We start from the raw sequence: 17,921 nt of genomic DNA on the forward strand, positions 1-17,921 counted from the left end.
ATCGTTCAGTACTTCGTTAGTCATGGCAACTGAGATGTTGTTGAGGGTCTGAATACAGCATTAGCCACGCTCGATTTACATTATCACTGGTGCTCGCTCCAAACGGAAGGTTCTGTAGGCAGGCGAACGACGCTGGTCTGGAGGGACATCCGGTCAAGTTGACCAGGGTTGCATACGAGAAACCAGGTTCGTCATCGGTGCTCCCAGGCGGCGCCGTCTTGCTAGTGCATGGAGGTAGTCAGGGGGGTGAGGGAATAGCGAGTGCGGGAGGAAGCTGCACGCTCACAATATTATTTGTCCGGTAGAAGAGTCGAAAAATGCTTCAGTCCGAATAGTTTCTACCGCTGACGGAGTTGAAGTATTTGATACTTCCAACCTCTGTTGTCTCCAGCTCACATTATCTGACACCTTCCGCTCACTCTCCCCTCGAAAAATGCTCCTTCAATTCTATACAATTTCTACCTAGGCATACACAAATAGTCGGGCCATCCATAGCTGCTGGTCCTAATCAACGTGATTAGTGCGACCCCACAAGCGCTCGGTCGCCTAGATCACGCGTTGACCTTTGACCAACCGTCATGACCAGTCAAGCTAGTCAAAATCGGTCATGGCTTTGGTCATGACCGCGGTCAAAACAACGCTGCACCATAACAATCCTCAATCAGGGCGAGGAATTTGTGGTCGAGCATCTCGAGGTCACGGTGGACGACACCCCGTCGTCTTCGACGGAACCCAAGTCCTCACAAGTCGTCGCCATCAATCCCACGTCCATCTCCACAAGCCTGTCGCAGGTATCCACGACCACATCCGCTCCCTCTACCACGCTCGTTTCGCCATTATCGGACACGATTGTCTCTTCCACAACCTCGGCTACTATCGCCAGTGACACAACACTCACCTCGAGCACTACCGCCCCTCTCTCCGCGATCTCTGACACGTCTGTGACCCAGTCTCAGTCAATCTATCCTATCAGTGCAACCACCAGCTCAACCAACATCCCGACAAACGAACCGGAAACCACCGAGATCGCGAAGAACCACTCGCCAACGCTGACGATGGGCGCGACCATAGGCGTCGCGGCAGCGGGCTCGTTTTTGCTGCTCCTCTTTCTTCTCGCCGCAGCTTGGTGGCTCTACCGAAAGCGGATAGGGGGCAAGCGCATTGACCCATCCCGTGAGTTCACGTATGCAATTCGTGCGATGGCGATAGCTCACCTCAGATGCTGCCAAGTATCTGATGATCCCCAACAGCTCCCGCCGAGAACATTCGCAACGGCCGGCCGCGAGCACGTCCCAGCTATTGTTCCGGTCGCGAGGCATCGCAAGGGGCCCTCTGTCTATGTCTCAGTAGGCTCCAGCGACGACCTGTTCGTCGGAGGAAGTCAGGATGCGTTCGGTCATATTCCCAGCAGCATCATCTATCCGAATGAGAAGAATGGGCCCGGCATTGTACCGTTGTCCTCACCATCATCCGCCACCGGTCTCCTCCAACAGCGATCCGCTTACGCATACCCCACATCCACTGCCCATGTTTTGCTGGGAACACCGGCGACAGTCCATCGAGAGGACCAGTCATTCGTGAGAAGGCGGTCGCAGGACGGAGGCGTGCGGATCGCCGGAGGTCCTCCAGGACATCAGAGTGAGGACCGTGGTGACACATTTCTGGATATGGACTCGCGGAGAAATACGAGTTACACGCTGCCTCCGGAATACAACTTCGACTCGCGAGCTCCATCTCCAGCGTTCTGACCGGGCGCTTGGTCGCTTGTGCAGCGCAGTACTGCTTGCAGGACAATACCATGTAGCACAGACGAGAGCAGTAGCATAGAGGATGTATTGCACTCACCGATACCCTTATGCATATGCAACCGGCCTGGTCGCTATGCTGATAACTCTCCCTTCACGGACGGCTGTGTGGCGCATTGCGACGACATGAGAGAAAGTGGACACCCTGGGCACCAAAAGAAAGAGTCGGAACCAAAAAAGTTTCGTCGCGTACAGCAAGATAAAGCGAATGCAAGTTTCAGAGCCTTGTCTGCAAGAACGTGGCCAATTGCAAGGGAACTTCGAACGACGAACGGAGGAGCAAAATCTGCAAGCGCTCGTGCGGAATCATTAATCATCGATCATCCCCGATTCGGAGCTTCATTGGACCTCGCCTCGCCGTCGCGGCCAGAATCTGACTCGCGGGCGCTCAATACATTTGCATTCAAAAGAATCCTGCAGCAGCCAGGATATACATACAGCTTTTCGTATGTGTTTCTCATCTGATACGAAGAGTGAAGAGGATACTGATACAAGTGGTTGACAGTGGAGTCGTGGCTACGTAAATGTCCGATGTCGTGGCGGCACGATGCAAAGCATAAATACTAGTCCTCAAAGTAGGATCGTGGTTGTACGGGCCCCAGCGCCCTATTCGAAGGCTCGCTGAGTGCCTGGTGCATGAAAGCTGCAACGCTCGTGGAAGTCGACGGTATGTTGGGAGGCCCGCCTGCTAGCCGCACGCCTCCATCCGTTGACCTCCTTGGGAGTCTCGCATTGACACTCCGGCTCCGAGCTCTGGGACGCACCCTCCCAGATGCGTCCTCTGAGACGTCTCTCCTTCGGGACATGTAGGACGGAGGAACCGTGGATGACCCTACAGACCGCGAGCGGGGTCGCGAGCCTAGAGCCGAGCGGGTTCCGGTCGGTACTCGTCCTCCCGGCCAGGGCAGAGACCGAGGCTGCATCTCCGTACTGTGGGTGCCGTGTTCTCCAGAAAAGTATGGAGCATCAGCAAGAGGAATAGCACGTCCGGAGCGTCGAGTGCGGTAGGATGGCGGAAGCGTCGAGATGGTAGTCACAGACACACTATCTGACTCGCGCTCATCGACGGACTCCTTCAGTCGGGCCGCAACGTCCCCTTCCGTACTGACGATGGCGAGAATAGCTGGCGTAGAGGGGAGCGCGATCTCGGCGAGAGTGGAAATAGTAAGGCGCGATGCCTCGCGCTTTCGCGCTGTAGGTGGGACCGACACGCCGCTTGAATAAGAACGTGGACTGGAAGGAACTGATGCGGAGGCCTCGCTCAGGGCGCGGTAGAAAGACTCGTATGTGGAGAAGGTTTGCTGTAGTAGTAGGTCGTGCTCAGGAGTTGGTTGTGAAGGATGGGAAAGCTCAGGTCTCATTGGGACCTGCAAACTGCTGGGCAAATCCCTTGACCTTGTCTCTTCCTTCTCAACGTCTGCAGAATATGTATTCAGTGGCCTGGGCACTGACCGCCGCCTGGGCCGCGCACGCCGAGGAATTTCTGTCAAAGGAATGTCTGTTATACTCTCCGGATGTTATCGCGATGATTATGGTATGCCGGCACTACTCACCTTGATTTATATCGCCATCCTTGATTTCTCCGTTACGCCTTTTGCGTCTCCGACGCAACACATAAAAGACCGCCGCTACAATGCATATCACGAGAACAGCGGCACTGACTCCTACAATGACAAAGACAGCCTCAGACCTGAGCACAATGGTGACCATGTCCTACACGTAGGCATAATCTCGTGATGGCAGAGGGCGGCAGCGAGTCGGGGAGGAAAGGGGCACAAGCCATGTGCTCGCATGCACATCGCCAGTTATGAGCATTGCAGGGAAGCTCAGAGAGGATTAGAATCACCGTCGACGTGGATACTGGGCGTGCATAGAAGAGCAGCGACCGAAAAATCGCCGATCAGGATGGGTTTCGTTAGACCAAAGCTTGACAGCCATCGCCATGAGCAATGCGGATACCCTGATGAAGATCATGCACTCACCAGCAAGTGCGGTGAACAGTCATGTAAGGAACAGATCGATAGCATCCGTAGGCTGTGAACACAGATAATTCTTCCCCGAGCTGAGACCGCACAGGCGCTCGGAAAGCCCACCAGCGTGGCATCGCCAAATACAGAGCCATCACTCTGTTGCTGAGTACCGATTACATTCGGGGTCAACGTGAGCCGAAGTAGTACGGCATCCCGTGGAGGAACGCCTACGTTCCCAGCAGCACAGCACACGGACCTGTCAGGCCCGGACTGCCAAAGACACACAGCAGCGAGCGAGTCCATCACGTGTGGTGGCAGTTATGGAGATGTACTCGCGATAGGAGGGTCACGGCAGCGAACAAGCTTCTGAAATGCTATTCGTAGCCCTATCTCTGCATAGCAACGAGCGAGTCTGCGTTTTTTATTGCGCCTCAGTCGGCGCTTCGACACAAGCCTGGCGTCATCTCACGGCAGGCACAGCGCGATGGTCCAGGTGGGGATATCTATGCTAAATATACGGGCGATGCAACGTGTCCATAAGATTTCCCAAATCGAATCGACTGACCATAGCATTCAGGACCTCTCCCCAGACCCTTGAGCGCGTGCGGCTTTCCCTCTCCGACCGTTCCTCACCGCCGGTAGAGCGAGCGGTGCTCCCTCTAGGCGGAACCCTCCATCAAATGATCGTCTTCGCTCACCGGGACGTCTGGGATGTCGCACTAGAACTTGTGTGCTCGTCGAGGGGGGTGGATACTGCGACTCTTCGAAGCTAGGAAGCTGGGAGACCGTTTGCGAGGCGCGCTTCGTGGTGCGGTTGGTTCGGTACGAAGGCGGGAGTGTCGAAGAGGTGGTGCGGTACGAAGGCGGGAGTGTCGAAGAGGTGGTGACGGACACCGCATCCGTGCTTGTCCTGGAAGCAATGGCAGGGGGGATGGCGACTGGGCTTGGCAACCGCTCGCGGCGCTGTTCTTCAATCAGGTCATAAGGCGCACTCAGATCGGGGACCTGCTCTAATGAATGTTGAGAATAGCGCCAGTCCATGGCGCGCTCGCCTGACATGGCAGTCGGAGGTAGAGTAGGTGTAGCAATCTGAAGCATACTAGGATCCACAGGGCTGTCAAGCCTATGCGGATTGTAGAAGCTATCTTCTTGAGACGAGCGAGGTTGAAGATGGAATGTCGGAACGAAGTCGTTGGCTTCATGAGCAGCCAGAGAGAGACCCGGAGTGGAAGGTGTCGGTGGAGTGGGAACCCAGCGATGCAGCTCACGTTTGTGTGTCTCAGAGATGCTTGAAGTGCTCGCCGACTGATTGGCTATCACAATGATTGAGAACTAATCTCGACAGACGACATGCAGTGCCAGGGGAACTCGCCAAATGCTTGCTTTCTCCGCAACCTGTCCTTCCTGAGGGGATATATGATGCCGTAGTAGAAGGTGGAGCCCATGAACAACACCGCGATGATCCCCAGAACGCCAATAGCCGGGAGACTGTGATACAATGGACCTGAGTGATCGAGGGCCATGCTCGGGAACGTGAATGGAGCTGGAGATCCAGCCCCATAGTCAGCATCTCAAGCTACAAAGGTTTCAGAGCGGACAAACATGGGTGATCTGGGGGAAGCAGTGCGAATGAGCAATCGAGAAGGCAGAGCGTGACATCAAAGCTACGAGTGATTTATGAGTACCTGGTGCTGCGCGATGGTGACGGAATCGCCGTAGATTGTGATCTAACGGAGGCCTTCAGGGCGTGAGGAAATCGTTGGCGGTCGCGACGTGGGAGACTGCAGAAGTCTACTTTGGCATCAGCAAAAAGCACGTTTGGTTGACAAGTGTCCGAGCTCGCACCGGCGCAATGGGCCCGGAGCACCCCAATATTGTATTCGTTCTTGCCAGCGGACAGGTTCGCGTACGCGCTTCTTGACTATGCTGCAGTTGGGCTGTAAGGAGCTTCGACGGAGACGGCGGCGCACCGCGAAGGGCAGCAACGTCCGGGACATCAGGCAGTCACAGATCTGCCAATATACTAACACGTGGGAAACAAGTCGCATCATATCACCGGCGCATAAGCCTGAAACAGTACAGGAGCGGTTCTCAGGATGATATACAAGGAGTATATCACGGATTGGAGTTCTGACGTGGGCGAAAGACGTGCATACTTTGGAGAATCAGTACAAGCTCCACGGCCCAACGCGGGGATGGCCTGCATGCGATCTACAGTCGTGTTCGCGTCCACGGGCTGCACGCCGGATCGTGTCTTCCCTAAAAGCGGTATATATGCGTCATGTGTGTAATGGCCGCATGGCTGTAGGTGGATCTACGAGTTGGAAGGTGCTTGATTGCGGAAGTTAGGAATGCTAGGACATCGTGTGCCAACTCCACTCACGATATCGCGCTGGATTCTGCCTGGAGTTCCAAGAAAACCGGAGACATAACGCATCCGACCTTCTACATTAAGAGAAAAACCTCCCTTTGCGAGAAGCCACGCTGTGCCCTGCCACCATGAAGCGAGCTTGCGGCCCTGAAGCAGCTTGCGGCCACGTCCATAACACCCTTCTTCTTCGACCTTGTCACAACACCCGACTTCCTATTGGTACTCACCAGATGGTTCACGGCAGAAACAGAGACACGAGGACCGAAGAATTGAGCAGACGACACGGCAGAGTCGAACCGGAAGATTACATAGAAGAGCTTCAGGCGTCTAATTGCAACGTGCCTGGGCACCTTGATCCCGTATTCTCCCGAGCTTCAGCGTCCAACAACTTACGGTGAAGATATCACTCGGACTAGCACTAGTAATATTTCCTTATCCTACTTCTAATTTGTCGCTACAGTTGTGTTTCTACTGAAATAGATTGGGATTTAGACGCGCTCGTAGGTTCATCGGCCAATATTGACACCGCCATACGTCAGCTCCCTTCGCGCTGAGACTGCAGATTCCGTCTTTGCGGGATGACAGCTGAGCATCGTATTCTTCATATGTCCGCGATTTCGGTGTTAAGCGTCGTATATATATTGAACATAGAGATTGGACCCTCCCCTTACAGTCAATCACATTTGCATCATGGCTGTCAAAGGTGTCGATTGGTTATGATGACCTGCGACGATAACGCTATGGCGCTGCCCTCGACTGTACAGGATCTGACTCTAGATACATCATATGGGGTCTGCGAGACTCAGTTTGTTCAGATACTCCATCTGAACTGCTCGGAACGTATCCAAGGTGATATTCAGTTGAGGGACTGCGTCATTGAACGTCAATAGTGCCGGTGAGGAATTCGTGTAGCGAGGCCAGGTGAAAGCGCCATTCCCATTTGGATTGAGCGTGGCTGCGAAGCGTATGAGGTAGTCTTGCATGGGTCCGCCTCCAAAGATATCGGCAAGCTCGGTGCCATGAGCCTACAATACAGAGCGACCATTTGAAATTTCAGAGATTGTCATGCAAACGCTGAGGAACCAACATACTGCGCCAATCCCTTCGACTTTGTGAAAATTACTCACTGTGATTACGCATGAGAGTCAATCGTCGAAGAGGGAATTGCCACGTACAGTACGAATGGACAGGCTGCTTTTCGGCAAGGTATTGAGTGAACAGTCGACGAGGTGCGATCTCGATGAAGTCGCCCTGGAACGCCGCCATGCGCTTATACTGCGGGGAATAGGCGAAGCTATCGCCCGTGTTGTAGGGCGCGCCGTCTGCAGGATCAGAAGGGTAGAGCTCGAGAATCTTCCCGACTTCGTCCCTCGGTGTGTTGCTATAGAAGTTGGAGTTTATGTACTCAAGGAACTCGTCGTCGGTACTGTATGCTGTCAGATGTCGAAGGAGCTAGGAATTCTACGATGACTCACGTTATGTTTAGAGTTGGGAACGCAAACGCAGTGCCTTCATCTTGGTCGTTACCTGGCTACTTGTTCAGGGCGGCTTCTAGCATTAATCAGAGCGAAACGTACCTGCTACGAGAGGTATCTGGGCAACTGCACCTGCCAGGAGTTGTTGCTCTGAAGGCTGCGCCACGAAAACCCCATCGGCTCTAGGGAAGTACGGTGTGTTGACTTGCTACAGGACAACATCATCGCCTGATTGATCTTCAAGGCCGATAGAGCGCCTAACCCAAACCCACCTGGTAGCCCACGAAGGTAGGCGTCTTGTCCATAGCTGCCTTGAGCACCTCTGATAACCCTCGTTGTACTCTCTACTTCACGAAGGCATTGAAGAGTATCATTGCTACCTGAACAGCCGGCATCTTGTACGATCCCATCATAAGTATTTTGCAGGTACTCGTTGTCGACATAGCCGCTGGGAAGCACCGTGCCGGACTCCATGAATCCGGCGCGGAAGAGGCCATCGGTGTTGCCGCCATTATGGAGCATGTGCAACGCCACGGAAATGGAACCTGCGCTCTCGCCCCAGCTGCCGAGCATCAATATAGTAGTGACTCGGCATCTCTTGTGTAGAGAACGCACATCATAACCTTTGTCGGATCGCCGCCGAACGCGGAGATATACTTCTGAACCCAGCGGAATGCTTCCCGCTCTGCCAGACCACCTCTTCAGCCCCTCATCCTGATGACGGAAACGGATGTTATCACTCACGGTCTTGCAAACCAAGGTTGCCTACACCCGCTTCTTTGACTTCTTTTCCGCCGAGGAAGCCGAATGCTACCGAACGTTGAGATCGTTGAAGTATCTACTGTGCATAGCGACTGACCACTCAGCCTGTTCAAGGATTTAGAAACATGGTTCAAAATCGGGCAAGTTTCAGGATCCACTGGGACTTGCCTGTAATTTATACCGACGTAGACAATCGGATATCCGAGTTCGATCGATCTGGCAACTACGTTCTCTCCGTGTTCCCTACCAAACGTGTCAATACCATGTGACATGCATTCTCATGAATAGCGACACCCTCACAGAGCGTTGGAACCAATCTGGAATCCTCCTGGGAAATGTCAGGAAAGCCTCTGTCATTGATATAAAGGAAAGTCTTGCCTCCATAAATCCACTTTCATACGATGTACCGTCAGCCCTCTATGTAAATCATAATCAAGGGATCCGAGTACTTACCACTGCGACAGGTAATCTTAACTGGGTTGTGGCATTCGCAGGAACGATCACGTTCAGGTTCAGACCTATCCGACGCAGGATATCATAATCGTGCCACGTGGACTGGTCGGAACTTACGCACAATCCTCGCTCTGGGGGACATCAGCAGCCTGAAGGAAAGCCGCAAGATACTGGCCCGCCGCCGCAGGCACGTCGCTTGGCAGGGTGACGTCGGGGAAGGTTTGCTGTATGCACTGATTTTCCAAAACGGGTGCGTTGGTCGTACCGTTATAGGGCAGAACTGGTTGAGGAAGACGAAGGCGCAGGTTTCCGGTCCTGAAATAACCTGGATCAGTGGTTGGACTAGCGGACAAGGTGAAGTCTTACGGAGGCTGAGCGAAAGGTAAGCCCAGGTACTTGATAGTCGTTCCGTTCGGCTGTCCTATGACCGTTGCATTATCTAGAACCACAGTAGGTAGCGATTTGCCATGGGGATTCGCCGTAGCTATCACAGCTGCGGCCGAGAGAGACAAGAGATACGTTGCCGTGTGTATGACCACCATACAGTCTGTTGTAATTCCACGGATGCTCACCGATGGTTTTATACTCCGGATCATCAGCAGCAGCGCCCATGGTGCTTGACTAAAAATTAAAAACCTCGGTTGGAGCGCGCTCCGATTTTAAGGCATATTCGGGCCCGTCGGAAATGATTCAAGGGACAACCGTGCGATGCGGAGAGCGATGGTCTCGGCGCCGTGAGGGTCGATGGGGATAAAAGCCCAATCAAGCGGTCGGGGTAGATTATGCTGTAGGTGCCCGGTGCCAACACTTTTGACGAATTCTTGCACGCAGAACATCCGATGAATGAATAGAGGACTTGCGTAGTCATCCAGCGCCTGACAAGGTACCGACGTGCATCATACGACGCCATGAGCGTCTAATAAGAGAAGGCTCGGAATCTGAGTGAGAGATCTTTTGCCTCATCCGGACCACAGGTGGGACGCACATGAGATAGAGTAAGCAAGGTGGATCGACTGCAACACCGCAAGACGCTTGAGCAGGGAGACAATGACCCGACCGCATGCCAACCTCGAGACCTTTGTCATAGGTTAAATTCCGATCGTCAGCGCTTCAGCGCGCAGAAACGCAGATCGGAGAACTTAAGTGAGGTATTCGAAATATACAGCGCCTTGGTGGAAGTGCAAATATGCAATGCGTTGTAAGATGCGCTGTATAAGTATCAGATTAGTACCGAGAGGCCTTCCGAGATGAGGTAGCACTCACTTGGGGTCATGATTATCGTGAGAGCCAGTACACTATAGCTATCTGGCAACGGGGAAAACCACCGATACATCCCAGAACGCTTCAAGGTTGACGGCCTTCCTCACCTCCCACACTTTCCGTCATCTCCCCTCAACCGGACTTCAGATCGCCCTATACGGCTGATACTCCGGCGGCAAGGTCGAGCCCTCAGTCATAAGCTCCCACACCTGGTCCTACTGCTCTGGCGGGAGCACGTTCGCGGCGACTTCAGATGGCGAACCGCCCGCGAGCCTCACGCCGCCGTCTAGGCTCAACCGCCGCAGCATCCGAAAGAACACCGCCCGGCCCGGCGGTGCGCTCGAGCCGAAAGTCGTAGAGGGCGGCAGGATGAGCGAGGATGCGATCACTGAGTTCGTGGAAGGCGGGAGTTGAGCGGGGTGGCGATATTGAACGGATGAAGACGTGGGCGGGCGATCTACCAAGCGAGATATGGAATCCGACTGATAGGTCAAGACATAAGACTTGTCGGGGTCGGTGGGGATGCTCGCCTCGGCCGAGACAGGAGGAATGCGCATGTCAGGCAGTGCTGGAAGCGCATGTAAGGCGCGCGCAGAAGAGGACTCTGCTTCCGCGACAGCCTGAGCCTCCACGGCTTCGCGGAAGGCTGCTGGCTGTTTCACGGCCTCGACGTCAGCGGACTCATTTTGCACGCGTCCGTGGGGGAGCGTCGCCGTGACTGCAGTAGAGGAGTCGTGCTCGGGGGTACTCCTGCATCATCGTTGGATGCGTTCGATAGCCAGATTGTAAGCGAGGCGGAGCTGTAGATGAATACGACCCCCAGATGTGAGCCGGCCGGGGGGGGGTAATAATCAGCGTTCACTACCGCTGAATCGACACCTCCGAGATTGGGGGAAACGATTCAGCATCGACTTTACAGCCCCGTTTCGGATCGCGTCATGAGGAGGGGCCGACGGGACGAGAATCACGACATCGAACCACAAACTATGCTTGCAACACCAACGCAGTCTACTAGTGACCTCAATATGACCTGCCCTTCATGGCACGAATTGGGAGGTTTTAGCTAGCGAAGGTCGACGGGCAGGAAACGCACCTTCAGTTGTAAGGTGGCATTCCCGGACAAAAGCCATGGACAGGAGGTGAGCAGTCGCCTCCTAGCACTCCTTTGTGTCGACGGCATCCAGAGCCCTGGCGTGCCTGTGATCCATTTTTTCCTGATCTAGTCGAGACGCATCTGTCTTGGTAGGCATCGTGGACTCTTACGCACCTACTCGTCCAACAGAGACGTTGGCACGATGGACCAGTCATCGTGCCTAGACATGATCATGGGAAACTCATCGACGCGAGGAGACAGATCGATACATTTGGGGGAATACCTGACCCGCTCAAGCCAAGGTCAGATTACAACGTGAATCAATGCTCGTAAAATGGTTGTACTTGTCCAAGATTTGGACAGTCCGGACTGCCACATGGAGTTTGTGCTTACCTTACGGTCGATCCTCATCTGAGCATCCCTCTAGTCCACTGAGGCTACAATAGACATCAATAGAGTCAGAAGAATCACAATTTTACGATGATTACGCATGCTTCGATCGCGAGAAGCGACGTCGCCGCAGATTTGTACATGGTAGAGGGGAGGGTCTGGCGGAGAGCAGAGGACAACGAGTTTCGGCACAACGGGTGCACGTGCATATATGCAGGGATCTACTGTCGCACAGAACTTCGCAATCCTATAGACATAAATATGCGACCGCGCTCACCTAATCTCACCAACCACCACCGAGATACGTCATGGCATCCCCCAGAATGAGCGAGCATCGGAAGATGTATACCTCGGGAGAAAGACGTAGGAAACCCTCCTGAGATCCGTGGCTTCTAGAGCATTCAGACCTAAGAAGGGGGCATATAGTCGGTAAGGTTGAAAGACGAAATAACACGCAATCGTGAGTAGTCATGTCTCCAAGATTATCAAGATTACGGTTTACCAAGATTGAGCCACTGATGTCCGATGTGAGGTGATGGTACGAGGAAGCTGTCCAAAGTGACAGAGACCGGTATTTAACCTAGCCAGACAGAGAGTCGAAGATAGCATACGAGACTCGAGGACGAAAATGAGGGTGATCGTCGTGCGGAACGGCGAGCGCGAGAGTCGGGGCGCCGAAACAAGCCCGAACGGGATCGGCATCACATGACGTGATATGTGGGATTACATCATTATCGCAGTGGGTAGGCGCCTAGGCGATCGCGAAGATGAGCGATAAATACGCTCGCCGTCTTGGCTGCGACCCCTCTTCGTTCTCCCACATCCACCGCGAGAGACAGATAACATGGCCCACACTCTCCCCGACCTCCCCTACGCTTACGATGGGCTCGAGCCCTTCATCTCGAGGCAGATCATGGAGCTTCACCACAAGAAGCACCACCAGACATACGTGAACGCCCTCAACGCCGCCGAGCAGGCTTACGCCAAGGCGTCCACCCCCAAGGAGCGCATCGCGCTCCAGGCCGCCCTCAAGTTTAACGGTGGTGGTAAGTTTATCTCGTAGGATTCGGTGTGCGAGGACGCGATTACAGATGCGCGGGGTTCCTGCGGCGCAGGTCACATCAACCATTCCCTCTTCTGGAAGAACCTCGCTCCTGCTAAGTCCGAGGGCAAGGGCAATGGCGGTGCTATTCAAGATGGCCCTCTCAAGGACGCGATCATCAAGACATTCGGCTCTGTCGACAACCTCAAGAAGGAGTTCAATGCGACCACTGCTGCCATCCAGGGCTCCGGCTGGGGCTGGCTCGTAAGTGCTCTGTTTCATTCATGCGCAGGTTTTGTGGTGTCTTTGTGCATCCTTGTATCCCGTTTGCGCTCGGTAGCTTCAAAGAGACGTAGTGTTTAATCTACTTGCACTACAGGGATATAACCCGTCGACCAAGGTTCTCGAGATCACGACCACTGCCAACCAGGACCCGCTCCTTTCGCATGTCCCCATCATTGGTGTCGATATCTGGGAGCACGCCTTCTACCTCCAGTACCTTAACGTAAAGGCTGACGTGAGTATCCTTTGTGTCTGTCTGTAATGCATCATCTGGCTTATTGCGTCTTACCACGTAGTACCTCAACGCTATCTGGAACGTCATCAACTTCGAGGAGGCCGAGAAGCGCTTCCTCGAGGCCACTGGCGGTGCTAAGCTCTGAGCCTTCGGACGATCATGTAGGAAAATTTGTACGAGGATAAGGTGTCAAACCCAATGTACAATAACATGTCTCAATCCTGCTTGTTGCTGTATCCCGGTGGCGATTCGCGCTGCACCTGTGTGTTCATTCAATCGTTCAGCACCATGGTCGGACTTCTTTTAGTGCGGATTGATTGGAAATTGTAGGCCGTTCCTTCGAGAATACAAATGCTTTGATATACTATGAAGGATCCTTCTGACGTAGCTGCGATCATTACTAATTTGCCAGTAGCAGTATTGTAACTCCGAGTTGTCGGAGTGGCATTATCAGCAGCGGCCGAAACGGCGAGTAGCCTCGTGCTTGTGAGACGCCCCACGAGGTCTTTTCTCGCCAGCTCCATTGTGGAATTCTCAATTCAACCCTACCTATCCTTCTCACCCACTCCCATCTGGTGTAGCAAGCCATGACTAGCTTCCAGACTGAATGCTGCTTTCTCACAAGCGCACTCACCTCGTTGGAAATCGTCGATATGTCTCTTCAGCGCAGGTAAGGCCCCGCAATCACTCTAGGCCTTCGACTTGTCGCCTTGTTGACTTCGTCTTCATCATATACACGTTGACCACAGCATACTCCGATCAAGCGATATTGATGCTGTGATCTTCAAATTTGTCACTGGGCTCCGTGGACTGCCCCCTTTGCTTGGACGCGTCTGGAACATGTGCACCTCCTGGACTAGCACTACGCACAGTGATGTGATTTCTTAGACGGGAGTAAAGGGTGGGGGTCGCCTCTCTTTCTCTTCGGCTAACCAGGCTCTCGCTTCGACCCTTCTGCTGGTCCGCCGGCCCACCGCCACTCTTTCACTTCAACACGCTCACGTACGGGCTCTGTTTATGAAGAGCAGAGTCTGACCCATTTGCATCCGAAGGAACATCCGAGCCAAGGGAGGATCTGCCGTCGTCTTAAGAATCGTTGCGTCGTTCTCTTTCACGCTACTCGTGAGTCCTTCTGTCGCTCTCTTGAATGCCCTTCATTAACGTATGCCGGTGCCGCGATGCTGCCCAGGGTGTCACCCTAATTCATTATCACCATGATTCATCACCGCCCACGATGGATTGAGGCTCGCAGATTTGGTATTGGGCCCTGGGGGACTGGCTTCAGCTACTACACTTCTGCCTTCGGTCACGCCACTTCTATCGAGCGATTTAGCATTCAAGCTACGCAGACGCAAACAGCTGTGATCACTTCTGTCCAAGATGTTACCTCTGTCGACACCGCGACCGTAGTCGCGACCATCACGATCGGAGGTGCAAACGACCAGGTCACTCAAACCATGATCCTCACCGCGACTCGGACAGGCGACGCCCTGACGCAGACGGATACCAAGACGAAGGCTGTGGGCTCGACGGCGGGAGTGTCCACATCGCGCGCTCGCGCAGATGAATCCCATTCGGTCTCGCCCTCAGCGACGTCCGCTGCAGACCACGTTCCGACTACTGCATCCGTTCCCACGACCGCCGTGTTCGTCACTCTTTCCGATGACGGCCGTACTGTCACTTTGCGCGGTTCGGACTCAACAGCGCATCCTGCTGCTACGGGGGCGAGCGGTGGCGCAGCATCGCGGTCGGGGGCAATGGAGAAGGGTGACGTTGCGGCGATCGTCCTTGCGCTGGCTCTCGTCTTGGGGCTGAGCGGCCTGCTGCTATTCGTGTGGAGGAAACGGAGAGCGTCGAAGGGAAGGGAAGTCGCGATCACTCAATTCGGTACGTCTCAGTCATTCATTGAAGTTGTTTTCTGTCGTTCGCCCAATTTACGTTTCGCGCGGACCAGTACCCCCCGCGTCTGCAAGCGCGTCTAGCGTCATACAAGTGCCGTCTCGTAGACCCAGTTACCGGAGCACACCGATACCATGGGATGCGTCCACAGACGTCGCCCAATCGGCCGCGGCGACTGTCGTGAGCCCGGCGGGCGCTTCAGGGTACCACGGAGGCCGGGCTGTATACCCGCTGGAGGAGAAAACGCGCCTTGGTCCTTCTGCGACTCGGTACCGAGCACCGCATTCCCCAACAACATTCGTCACAACTCCTTCGTCTCCATCCGCACATCCCTTGTTGTCACCACTCTCGCCGAATCCTGTTTCGCCCCCGCCCGCGATCCACACCCAATTGACTAGCGCGCGCACGGACCTGCCATATGCGTGGGACCAGCCGCCCCCGAGTTCGGAGTACCTTCCTCTTCGTCATTCGACGTTGATCCCGTCTGCATTCGTTGTGGCGAGCGGCTCGCTTGCGAGGGAGAGCTATCGGACGATGGTCTCGACGCCGCCATATAGCCATGGGGGGCTGGACGTCCACGGGAGGCCGCCGTCTTACAGTCCACGTTTGGCCGAGCAGTGAGCGTAAATGCGTATGTTCTATAGTGCGTTTGGCGTTATGCTGTCATGCTGTGATGATGTGCTTGCAACACGTGAATGCGAAGCCTAGTCGCCATCAAGATCGCAGGTGATGGTGCTTCTATCTGCCTTGACCTGCGGCGCCGTCAAGGTAGGTCTTGTAACGCGGTGCGTGCCGCGGTGGACTCTGTCATAGCTTTGGACCTCCCAGTCACTTGCTCCTCCGCTGGCGACGCGGTCATGTTCAATGTGCCCGGCGGCGTCTACAGTAGCAGTTTTCCTTGCATCTGAGCTATCTATCTTTGTTCGCTGTCGGAGAATCGACCCAGGAACATGCCCTCACGACGACCATCAAGGCTTCGGAACCGCTTCTAGTCTTCCTTGACTGCGGTTGCCTTGACCAGACGCATACAAACTGTAGCCGCTTAGTCTCTACTTGAGTCTGCAGCATGCGCGTTAGCATGCACTGCATGTTCGTTCGTCATTTTCGAGGTATCGATATGTTGCTCGCGTAGGATACAGCTTGGTTGCATAGGCTGAACCGGCATATGCAGGAACTCGGCGTACCCTTTGTTGATACAGCTCCCAGCACGACGACATTCTCACCGCATTGAGCCGGGATCTGTCATGAACATCGTACACTGTCCGGTATGAGAAATATTTCCCCTTTGATATGGGAGGAGGAGTTGCGGCTCCGCGCTTCCCTCTCCTTGTCGCCTTCGTCGCTGCCCTCAAGGTGCGCACGAGACATCCCTATCTTGTTGACCCGTTCACGTACTCAACTGGATTCTACCCACCACTTTGCACATCCACGCTACGGAGGGTATCGTCCCGGTACGCCGATGTCGCATGGGACACCAGGGCGCTCAATTGTGTTTGTCTAGTACAAAGGTTGTTTTCCCATCGTTGCGATCTCCTATAGTCTCTTACATTCTCGATGCAGCTTCACGTTTCAGCGGAACTTTCAAGTTATTAAGGCAAAGCTTCTCAAACCGGGATCGAACGTGAGTCAATGTAAGCACATACGGCTCCATCTAGTCGCTTCACTGACAAATCAACGCTCAAGCTCCGTTTCAGAGGGGCCGAGCTTTACGTAGCTCATGAGATTTTTCTCAGGACGCGAGATGGCGTCCGGACGCTATGGACTCCTGTCACTTTTGTTCATTTTCTCCACATTCCTTTCTGCCGCAAGCGGCCTCAGGGTCACATCTGTTGGTCCCTTCGCGCAATGCGTTCCGACTGAAATCACCTGGGAAGTCGACCAATCTTCACCTCCTTTTACTTTACTCGTCGGCTCTCCTTCCGATCCCTCTCAAAGCTTCCTTCGCGCCGACGGGCTCGGTGGCACGTCCGCCGTATTCACCATCAATATTACAGCCGGGACACGAGCTACCATTGTGCTAGAGAACGATGATGGGATACTTGCCCAGATTCCAGACATTGTCGTGCAGGCTGGAATAGAGAGCAGCTGCGCAGACAGTGTTGAGGGCGGGTCTAACGCGGAGGCAGCTTCGACGGGTTTAGGTCTTCCTGGCTTCACGTCAGCCACCTCGACGTTTTCCCCTAGTACTTCCGCAGCTTCACATACGTCGACGGCCACAATTTCTTCGACTCCCGGATCAACATCTCCCGCCATCTCTTCTATCTCCAACGCACCAACAAATTCCGGCTCAATTACCGCGTCCTCCTCTACCACGCCCAAATCTGTGCTTCCATCTTCGGGTCAGCTGTCCTCAACAACCACAAGTCTTGCTTCACATACTCAGCTGACAACATCTGTCTCGTTCCTCCCGTCAGTGTCATCTCTACCTTCTGCCTCTTCCGTTTCAACGTCCTCTGGGAAGGCGCTTCGGCCAGCGGTGATCGGCGGTATCGTCACCTGCAGCATCCTTGCCCTCGCACTAGGACTGGGACTGCTATTCTGGTGCAGAAGAAGGCGATTAAATCAACCCGAAAGGCGGTTTACGAAGCTGGGTGAGTGCGGTTCCAATGACCCGTTGCGCTTTATGTTCAACGACCTTCATTTGCAACAGGCCCTCTGGAGCCCAGAGAGTCGTCGTTCATTCAAAGCGCTAGAAACAGCAGCATCACGACGCCAGAGCTTGGTTTATTCTCGACGGTCATGCGTGAAGACGACCAGCATTCAGTGGTTGTGACGCTCGGGCTCCCGACTGCCGAAGCTATCATGGGTCAGTACACTCGTTCACCGATCAGTTTGTTCCATTATCTGATGCATAATATACCGTAGAACATAGGAACAAACCTCT

At 54.2% G+C, this 17,921-nt stretch overlaps 7 protein-coding genes across 7 annotated transcripts; 4 read left to right on the forward strand and 3 right to left on the reverse strand.

Moving 5' to 3' along the window:
- Positions 1 to 607: 607 nt before the first annotated feature.
- DICSQDRAFT_174326 (uncharacterized protein) lies at positions 608 to 1,748 on the forward strand (the record flags this gene model as incomplete). The annotated part of the gene is made up of 3 exons (XM_007370156.1): positions 608 to 628; positions 666 to 1,173; positions 1,231 to 1,748. 3 exons carry the CDS (start codon positions 608 to 610, stop codon positions 1,746 to 1,748), a joined length of 1,047 nt encoding a protein of 348 aa, XP_007370218.1.
- Positions 1,749 to 4,404: 2,656 nt separating this feature from the next.
- DICSQDRAFT_174327 (uncharacterized protein) lies at positions 4,405 to 4,834 on the reverse strand (the record flags this gene model as incomplete). Its single annotated transcript, XM_007370157.1, has 2 exons — positions 4,405 to 4,434; positions 4,496 to 4,834. The coding sequence occupies 2 exons, from the start codon at positions 4,832 to 4,834 to the stop codon at positions 4,405 to 4,407; spliced, it is 369 nt and encodes a 122-aa protein (XP_007370219.1).
- A 2,016-nt stretch (positions 4,835 to 6,850) lies between these two features.
- On the reverse strand, positions 6,851 to 9,378 carry DICSQDRAFT_112275 (carotenoid ester lipase; the record flags this gene model as incomplete). Its single annotated transcript, XM_007370158.1, is given in 16 exon segments — positions 6,851 to 7,171; positions 7,238 to 7,272; positions 7,322 to 7,572; positions 7,622 to 7,673; positions 7,724 to 7,829; positions 7,894 to 7,943; positions 7,963 to 8,183; positions 8,237 to 8,306; positions 8,366 to 8,431; positions 8,481 to 8,488; positions 8,552 to 8,626; positions 8,684 to 8,711; positions 8,762 to 8,774; positions 8,837 to 8,901; positions 8,958 to 9,151; positions 9,203 to 9,378. The coding sequence occupies 16 exon segments, from the start codon at positions 9,376 to 9,378 to the stop codon at positions 6,929 to 6,931; spliced, it is 1,653 nt and encodes a 550-aa protein (XP_007370220.1). The 3' UTR covers positions 6,851 to 6,928.
- A 235-nt stretch (positions 9,379 to 9,613) lies between these two features.
- Positions 9,614 to 10,846, reverse strand: DICSQDRAFT_183453 (uncharacterized protein). Its single transcript, XM_007370159.1, has 4 exons — positions 10,204 to 10,846; positions 10,100 to 10,141; positions 9,822 to 10,044; positions 9,614 to 9,752 (listed from the first exon to the last, which is right to left on the reverse strand). Exon 1 carries the CDS (start codon positions 10,651 to 10,653, stop codon positions 10,312 to 10,314), a length of 342 nt encoding a protein of 113 aa, XP_007370221.1. The 5' UTR covers positions 10,654 to 10,846; the 3' UTR covers positions 9,614 to 9,752; positions 9,822 to 10,044; positions 10,100 to 10,141; positions 10,204 to 10,311.
- Positions 10,847 to 12,423: 1,577 nt separating this feature from the next.
- Positions 12,424 to 13,283, forward strand: DICSQDRAFT_70280 (manganese superoxide dismutase; the record flags this gene model as incomplete). Its single annotated transcript, XM_007370160.1, has 4 exons — positions 12,424 to 12,625; positions 12,695 to 12,885; positions 13,001 to 13,138; positions 13,200 to 13,283. The coding sequence occupies 4 exons, from the start codon at positions 12,424 to 12,426 to the stop codon at positions 13,281 to 13,283; spliced, it is 615 nt and encodes a 204-aa protein (XP_007370222.1).
- Positions 13,284 to 13,710: 427 nt separating this feature from the next.
- DICSQDRAFT_183454 (uncharacterized protein) lies at positions 13,711 to 15,658 on the forward strand (the record flags this gene model as incomplete). The annotated part of the gene is made up of 4 exons (XM_007370161.1): positions 13,711 to 13,808; positions 13,888 to 14,260; positions 14,328 to 15,025; positions 15,093 to 15,658. Exons 3-4 carry the CDS (start codon positions 14,353 to 14,355, stop codon positions 15,656 to 15,658), a joined length of 1,239 nt encoding a protein of 412 aa, XP_007370223.1. The 5' UTR covers positions 13,711 to 13,808; positions 13,888 to 14,260; positions 14,328 to 14,352.
- Positions 15,659 to 16,880: 1,222 nt separating this feature from the next.
- Positions 16,881 to 17,345, forward strand: DICSQDRAFT_38000 (uncharacterized protein; the record flags this gene model as incomplete). The annotated part of the gene is made up of 1 exon (XM_007370162.1): positions 16,881 to 17,345. A coding segment is annotated over one exon (465 nt), but the record flags the coding sequence as incomplete, so codon positions are not given.
- Positions 17,346 to 17,921: the final 576 nt, after the last annotated feature.

Source organism: Dichomitus squalens (genome assembly GCF_000275845.1).
Source record: "Dichomitus squalens LYAD-421 SS1 unplaced genomic scaffold DICSQscaffold_62, whole genome shotgun sequence".
NCBI classification, from domain to species: Eukaryota; Fungi; Basidiomycota; class Agaricomycetes; order Polyporales; family Polyporaceae; genus Dichomitus; species Dichomitus squalens.